This window comes from Empidonax traillii, unplaced genomic scaffold (genome assembly GCF_003031625.1).
Source record: "Empidonax traillii isolate 1590-97213 ecotype Southwest subspecies unplaced genomic scaffold, ASM303162v1 scaffold2191:size69482, whole genome shotgun sequence".
Lineage (NCBI taxonomy): Eukaryota > Metazoa > Chordata > Aves > Passeriformes > Tyrannidae > Empidonax > Empidonax traillii.
In genome coordinates, this window is record NW_020957384.1 from 31,206 (window position 1) to 39,618 (window position 8,413).

General features: G+C 53.7%; 1 protein-coding gene across 1 annotated transcript in view; it reads right to left on the minus strand.

The window, feature by feature from the left end:
- Positions 1–8,074, minus strand: part of IGSF21 (immunoglobin superfamily member 21) — a gene marked incomplete at its 5' end in the record, with an annotated part of 21,882 nt that extends 13,808 nt beyond the window's left edge. Inside the window, 2 exons of the mRNA XM_027909521.1 lie at positions 662–783; positions 7,962–8,074. Coding sequence (XP_027765322.1) covers positions 662–783; positions 7,962–8,074 — 235 coding nt within the window. The remainder of the gene's footprint in view (positions 1–661; positions 784–7,961) is intronic.
- Positions 8,075–8,413: the final 339 nt, after the last annotated feature.

Genomic DNA, 8,413 nt, shown 5'->3' on the forward strand with positions numbered 1-8,413 from the left:
ATAACTCCAAGCGTAGTAGAAAAAAAAAATAGCAAAAAACTCCCCCCTCCAAAAATCGAATTCCAAAGAATTAGAAAGGATTTCCCACTTCACACCTGCTCATCCGATGGGATGAGCTGTGCCAAGCCCTTTCCAACCCTTCCACGGACATTTGCAGGTGCAAGCCATCACCTCACTCAAGGAAACTGCTATTTTCCCCACCACACACTGAATTTTTATTACCCCACGCTGGGAAAAAAACGAGCTTTGAAATCCGATTAGAAAATTCTAATTTAAAAAGGCAACAAGGGGAAAAAAATAAACGGGGAGGGATAAATACTTCATCCCGGGTTCTTTACCTGGAATTAAACCTCCCCTGACCTTTTTTCCAAGCTCCAGTTTTGTTTTTATAACAGTGGCAATAAAGCAAGTGTGTAATTAGTAATAAAACTGACACTCCTGCAAGTGATTTCACACTTGGAATAAATGCAAAGAGCAGCCTCTGTGCCTGGTTTATATATAAATACAGACTCTTTTTTTCCCCAATTTTCCCAAGCCTTGTATTTCTTTGCTCATTTCCACCACTGAGACACACCGTGGCCGTTGCCATCATCCCCTAAACTGCCTCAAAATGGGGAAAAATTCCTCAAAATAGGCATTAAAATAGAGATGAGGGACTCACCGCACGGTGGACTGGTAAACCAGATCCTCCCTCTTCCGATAATTCTCCATCTGGGAGAAGTTGGTGGAGAACATGGCATCGAAGGTGAAGATCTTCTGCTTGATGGTGCCACCATCAGTGACCTGTGGAAAACAACCAACCCCATTCATGAGATGTCCATGGGGCAATTTTGGCAATTCCAAGCAGGTTTGTGACCACTTTTTAGTATTTGTAAGGTTTTTATTCTTAATATTTTAACATCTTAACACTGAGTGCCACGGCCAGGCCTTCCCTGGACACCTCCAGGGCTGGGCACTCCAAACCTCCCTGGGCAGCCCCTGCCAGGGCCTGACCACCCTTTCCAGGGAGAAATTCCTGCTGATGTCCCCCCTGCCCCTCCCCTGGCCCAGCTGGGGGCTGTTCCCTCTCCTCCTGTCCCTTGTTCCCTTTGTTTAATATCAATAAATATTTTTTATTTATTTATCATTAAAAGCAAAATCCACACGTGTCCATCCACTTATCGCATCACCAACTCCCATGTCCAGCTGCTCACTGGGGTTGTGATTTTTAAGTGGAAAAAGGCTCTTTTTAGGTCTGGGGAGGACTCGTTCCTCCCCTGTGGCCCCCAGTGCCTTCAGATTTATCTGCCCTTCTTGTGAGGAGGAATTTTAGCAGAAAATTAAGGAAAAGGCAGAGGAAAGCCATGCAGGAGGAGATGTGCATTTTGGGGCTAAAACAGCCCAGCTCGATCCCTCAGGAGGTTAAAATAGTCATGTTTTAAAGCAAAACAGGTGCAGAAGAAGATTTTGGGATTCAATCCCCCAAACCCAGCATCTCCTGGAGACCAGACCCCACTGACCCCACCCAACGCATCTCTCCCGCTTGGGCAAAACACTTGGATTCCAGATTTCCTCTTTTCCACCTTTTTTAATGGCAAGAATGAGGGGGAAAGAAGAAAAAAAATCTGTCACCAAAACCATCCCTTCAAATTTATTCGCCCAGGCTGAGGCTTTTATTGCAAGGAAAATACACGGACGTGGGATAAGGAAGTGCGGGAAGAATTATCAGAGCTGTAAATCCCCGGCCCGGGAAACGTTTCGTTTTCAAGGACACATCTGATTTCCCCTGACTTGTATTTACACCTCGGGGTGGGTTGGTTTGAGGAGAAACCTCGGAGTCGCTCCTGGATGGAGAGGCTCTTTGTGTATCATCTCCAAGGATTTTCAGGGATTGTTTTAGGGAGGCATCAAAGCTGCCAGGAGGGAGGTTCTGGGAACGGGGAGAGGTGGATCAGCCACAGGAGTTCCCTGGCACATCTGGGCAGATGTGGACAAACCATCGAGTTCCGTCCAAGGACAGGAGTGGGAAGTGCAGCTGGAAGTCGTTCACGCCCCTGTCCAACCCCCCCATCCCCGGGACGTTCCCTAGGGATGCACAGCAAGGGAAGATGTGGAGCCAGGCCCGGGGGGATTACAGGCAGTTAAGAGACTCCCAGGAAAAGGCACATGGAAAATAGTCTCTCTCCAGGGATTAGACCTACTTTCAGCGTTTTATCTGTGCCCTGGGGTCATTTTTTTTGGAGAGGAGCTCCATATAAAGTTGCTGCTAAACCCACAGGGGAGTGGGAGTGGCCAAGCCCGATGCTTCCCGCTGGGAATAAGAAAGGATGATAATTGGGCAGCATCTGATGGCGACTGCCCCAGATTACATCTCCACATCAAGAAGTGTGAGGAAAAGGGGCACGAGGAGAGGAAATGCACATTTAAAGCACCGGAGCCGAGCTCAGACAGCCCGAGGCTGCCTCCTGCATTATTTATAAATCCCAAGAAAAATCTTATTCCTGACAAAAACCCGGCGACTGCCACAGCACAGGGAGGCATTAACCTCCTGCTCCTTCCTGCTGTCGCACAGGCAGCTCCCTCCTGCCGCCCTCACCTCGCTGCTGACCCGGCCATTTGCTGTCCCCAAAATACATCGGCACCATTAATATCCCTGGAGCCGCTGGTCTAGTGGGTTCAACAGGCATCGGCAAGCGGTGGATGCAGGTCCAAGGGGATGAGGGGAGCGATTCTGGAGGGCAAAATGGGCTGTGAAGTGACATCAGCGGGCTCTGGTCCAGGCTCAGTGTCCTGGGGCCGAATTGGCACCCCTTCTCCAAGCAAATGGACAAGCACTTGGTTTGGAAAGAGGGAAAATACCCTGGAGGTGTCCAGGGGTGGCTGCAATGCCCAGTTTCTTTAGGGGGGAGAGAAGCACTGGGGGCTGCAGTGTCCAGGTCCCTGTCACAGCCAGGAGAAACTCATCCTGCTGGAAAGCTCCTTTTTTTTAATTTTTTTCTGACTCCCTTGCCCATTCCCTTGAGAATCCACATTTAGCTCAGCTGGTTGAAATCCACCCTCCCATCATCCCAAGCTTGCTGGACTCCCACCTTGCCCAGAGCCACCAGCATCAAATTCACCACCCAAAAATCCAGATTATTCGATTTACTCTCCCAAACCCAGGTGGTTTGACCCCAAAATGCACACCGTGACCTTTCCCCATCCCCCAAAAGGCATCACTTTCCGCTGGCACCCCCTTCTCTGACATCCCTGAACCACAGGGAGGATCAAATGATTGTGACAAGTGGGTTGTTCAATTTTGGGAGGCACATCCCAGACTTCCCGCTGCCTCCCCGGAGCAGGAACGATGCCCTGGTAATAGAGAGCTCAATAAACTGTGCTGCTGCTCGTGACCTTCTCTCCCTGCCTGAACATGAGGAATTAAAGGAGTTCCCCTTCCTGACACTTAAATTATCATCTCGGAGGCGCGGAGACGACCCAGCCGGGCGGAGATGAATGGCACGAGTCAGACCTCTCGCAGCTGCAGGCCCCAAAATCTCTCCATCAGCAGCTTTGTTCAGCTTTTAGGGAATTTCTCCACATCTATAAAACTTAAATTTTCCCCTAAAGGGAGGCAAGTGTGGAAATCAGAGGCACAACCATTGGAAAATGTGGAGGGGGATGCGAATTTTCGGGTAGATGTTTTGTAGGAGCAAGGGGTGAAAAGCAGCGTCCTGGTGCCTCCTTCCCCGGCATTCCCAAATTTGCCGAGGCTCTGGGCTTTCCCAGCAGCACCGGACGGCACAGGAAGGGTTTGGAACAGGCTCAGCACATCGTGTGCCCTTCACTTGGCTCCTCCACCCCTTGTGCCCCCTCCCCTGGAGCCGCTGCTGCTGCGAGCGGGGACTTTATCACTGTCACCAGCAGCAATTCCCGCTCGGAGCCCCCCGGGAGGCGCCGGCCGGGGCTGGAATGTCTCCGTTCTCCTGATGGGCACTGGCAGGGGAGGCCCCCGCGGGGACGGGGCTTTGTCACCATCGATCAGGCGGTGCCACTGACCTCGGGGATGCGCTGGGAGCACCGGCCCGGGGAGGACTTGGAGCCTCCCAGGCTTTGCCAGAGGCAGGGACCGGCCCGGGAGAGCCCGGATGGGGGAAAGGGATTTGTAATCCCTGTGCATCGAGTGCGGGCTACGGAGAGCAGGGAGACCTCACACCGGGGATACTACAGAGAGCAGCGATCTTACACCAGGGATACTACAGAGAGTAATCACCTCACACCAGGGATACTACAGAGAGCAGGGACCTCACACCCTGGGTACCACAAGGAGTAGTGCCTGTGCATCACAGCTGGTCCAGAGGGCACAGCAGGCACACCGCGAGTGCTGTGGAAATGCTCCCACAGGAGCGATGCCCACACACCAGGGTGCTGTGGAGAGCAACGCCCGTACCCCGCGGGTACCACACGCAACCCCACACGCCACAGGCTCCCCGGGAGGACCCGGACACGCCAATACCCCACGGAGCAAGGGCAGCCCGGCCCGTGCCTGGCGCCGCACACAGCACCACCAGCTCCCGCTCCCAGTTATTTTTCTTCTCGCTAATTAGACTGAGCACCGAACTCTAATTAAGGCAAGCAGAACGTCTGCCCCCGGCCCCGCGGGGTCCCCTCCGTGCCCACTCTCCCTGTCACACCCCCGCGGCCCTCCGGAGGATCGCGCCCGGCCCTCGTCTGACACCAGAAACCTGCGCTGCGTTCCCGGCAATTCCCAGGCTCTCCCCGAGCCCCCGGCTGTATGCACAGCTCGGCTGCCGCCGGCTCCGCTCCCTGCCCGCTGCCAGATGTTTGCACACAACCACGGCGGAGGCTCGCAGGATTTTCCCTCCCTCTCCTGCTTATGTATTTATTTTTTTTTTTTTTTCAGAGCTCTGCACTGCTGCAAAAAGTCCTCCTCTGCCTCCCCAGCCCCGCGCCGCGTGGCAGTGACCATACTAATCAGGTCTGGAGTGCGACCCCCGGGACGCCAACCAGCAGCTCGACAGCTCCGGGGCTGCGCGGCCTCATTACGAGCTCGTTCGCACGGCTGGCACCGCCCTCCTCTCCTGCAAAGGGGTTTGGGGCACTCGCCTGATGTGCAAAAGATGCAGCCCCGTGTGCAAACATGTTCTCGGGCACATCGCACCTTCTGGAGGTGATTTGGCGGCGCTGGGGGTGTTGGATGTTAATTAACACCTCTGCAGATGGTGCAGGTTCCTGTTTAGGCTGCGAAAAGCCCTTTTGCTCAGCCCGGATCTCCTTGACTCTGCTGTGGGTTTGTGGCTCACGCTGTGGCGTTTTCTGACCTCAGCAAAAGGTTGTCCCGGGCTGCCAGCCCTGCTGCCAGCCCTGCTGCCAGCCCTCAGCCATGGGCTTCCCGGGGGAATAGTTGGAAAGGGGGATGGATGCGTTGGTTTGCACTTCGGTGCTTCTTGGTGGGGTTTGACCTGTGGTAAACTGCCCCTCCTGGGCCTTCAGGTACCCACCCTGGTGGGCTATGCACCCACCTGGGGGGTTATGGATGCATCCCGTTGGTTATGGATGCACTCCATGGGCTGTGGACCCATCCCATGGGTTATGAATCCCTCCCCTAAATTATGGATCCATCCTGTGATTATGGATCCATCCCATGGGTTATGAATCCCTCCCCTATATTATGGATACATCCCGTGGGTTATGGATCCATCCCGTGGTTATGGATCCATCCTACAGGTTATGGATCCATCCCGTGGGTTATGGATCCCTCCCCTAAGTTATGGATCCATCCCATGGGTTATGGATACATCCTGTGGTTATGGATCCATCCCATGGGTTATGGATCCATCCTACAGGTTATGGATCCCTCCCCTAAGTTATGGATACATCCCGTGGTTATGGATCCATCCCGTGGTTATGGATCCATCCCATGGGTTATGGATCCATCCCGTGGTTATGGATCCATCCCGTGGTTATGGATCCATCCCGTGGTTATGGATCTATCCCATGGGTTATGGATCCATCCCATCGGTTCTCCCCCCCGTCCCATCAAACCACTTCCATTGACACTGCTCCCCTACTTCCCCTCCCCCTCCCAACACCCTCCATTGCCCCTGGAGCAGCTCCATGTCCTTAGAGCAGCTCCATGTCCTTAAAAGCCAAGGAGCTCCCTCTGCTCCCTGCCCAGTAAACTGAGGGAGAGGAGCCCCAGGAGGCCCCACATCCCCTCCCACTGCTCTGGGGCCACATCCCGATGATTTCCAAGGAGTATAAAACCAACTGTGCAGCCCCAGCAGCTCCAGCCTCGCTCACCCAAACCCATCCATCCCCTCCTGCCCCAGGGAGCACCCACGGGGGTTCTGGGCAGCTGCAACAGTCCGGCAGTGAGGCCAAATGTGGGGAAAAGGGGGGAAAAAAGCTTCAAATCAGGAAGGAATTTGGCAAATCCTGAGATGCTCCATGAAAAAAACCCCAATTTTCCAAACGCAGGCAGCTCCCTGGGAAAGGAGAAAAATGGGATGGGGGATGGGGGGTAAAAAAAGCTGGAAGAAAGGGGGATTTGTGGTGATAAAAATAAGAGCTGGGTTATTTTTTCCCTTTCCACTCTCCCCATGGTTCCTCAGAGCATCATTTGCTCGGCCGCCCCGGTGCATCATCCTCTCGCTGAGGGCTCCAGCATCCCTCCTCACGGGGGGGGATTATGCAAATCCAGCCCCAGCTCCCGAGAAAGTGGGTTAATCCAATATTACTGAGTGGAAAAGGGAAGGAAAAACCTGGTGGAGAAGGCAGAGCCAGCAGAAAAAAAAAACCTCCCGCCCAAAGTAACGGGGAGACAAAGCCAATTCCACCCTGCAATTTGGGGGCTGGGTTTGGGTTTTATTATTAAATTCCTCTGCTTGGATCCTCTATACCCCATTTAGGTGTACACCCAAACGTTACAGATGTCTACACACATTTATTTATAGCCAAACACGTCCAGGATTGGATGGAATATTCCTGTGCACACATCACACTCTGGCAAGTGAATATATTTCAGTCCAGAGAGCACCTTTTCCTATTTATAAACCTGCCTGGATGTGAAGGAGAGCTTTAAGACAGAGATGCTCCTTGTTCAGGGAGCAGAAACACGAGGGTAAATCCAAGAGGAAATGCTCCCAGGTGAAAGGCAGTTACTCCATCCACTGCCACTGGCACCATTTGCCCTTTCTTTGCCTCCTCCATGAGCAAAGAGCTGTTTCCATCCTGGAAAGCTTCAGGTTTGCTCGGATCAAACCACCAGAGGGGTTTTATTTGTGTTTGCCAGCTTATGCTGAAATTTCCTGGAGAAAACCAAAAATATTGCTCTGGATTGTTATAGCCAGGGTTGGATCGAGGCTCAGTGCAGGTGGGAGTGAAGCTGGAAGGGGGGAAAGCCACGACCCCAAATCCCTCCTCCCCAGATAAACCCAGACGCTCCAAGTCTTGTTTCCCTGCTGATCAACATCCCAGCTTTGCAAATATTCTGGGGACAGGGAAGGGTTTTTTGAGAGCCCACCATAAAGAGCCCAGCACTGCCCCCCAAGCCCCCAACACCCCCCCAATTCTGCCAAATTTCTCCCCTCCTTTTGCATCATTTCCCACCCAACACTAAAATCTTCTTTGCAGAGCAGTGCCGACCTCGACTCCAAATCCCCCCCAGCACCAACCCCCCAGCACCAAACTGAGCCTGCCAACCCCCAGTCCAGCTGGAAAACATGACAAAGCACCTGGAAAATGCCCTCCTGGAGCTCTCAGGGTGATCACAAAGCCATCTGATATCTCTCCCCACCCAGGTTTTGAAAGGCCAGCCCGCCTGGCTCCTTCCCGGAATCGATTCCCATCAGCCAGAGCTCCGTCTGCCTTTCCCTCCACCAGCCAGCCAGCCTCGCCCCTCTGTTCCACGGGAGCAGAGCAGCCTGGTGTTCTCAGGCTCCCATCCCCAAGGGCAGGGAAGAGGCCCCGGTGCCACTCACCCGGTACCAGACGATCTCCCGCATCTTCCCATCCGTCTTGAAGTTGCATTTCAGGGTCACGGCGTCTCCCACCACCACGGGCGGCAGCGGCTCGATGCTGACGGTCAGGTAGGCTGGAGAGGGAGAAAAAAAAAGGGAGGAAGAAGAGAGTTGAGCCGTGGGGAAGTTTGGAGCAGGGGTTAAAATGCTGTCCGTGGATGGTTGGATTGGTTCATAGCCGCGGGGAGCAATCGCTGCGTCCCACGGAGGGACAATGCCTGGACAAGCCCACCTGTGTGGTACTTGTCCCCTCACAGGGGTGAATTTTGGCTGCTCCCAACGCAGCAAAAAAGTCCACAAATTGGAGAAGATCCTTCCTGAATTTAGGAAAACCCCACCAAACCCCCTCCCACCCTGCAGCCCATCCTTCCTGTGACGTTCCTGGCTTGGACTGGGTCTTCACCATCCCCTGC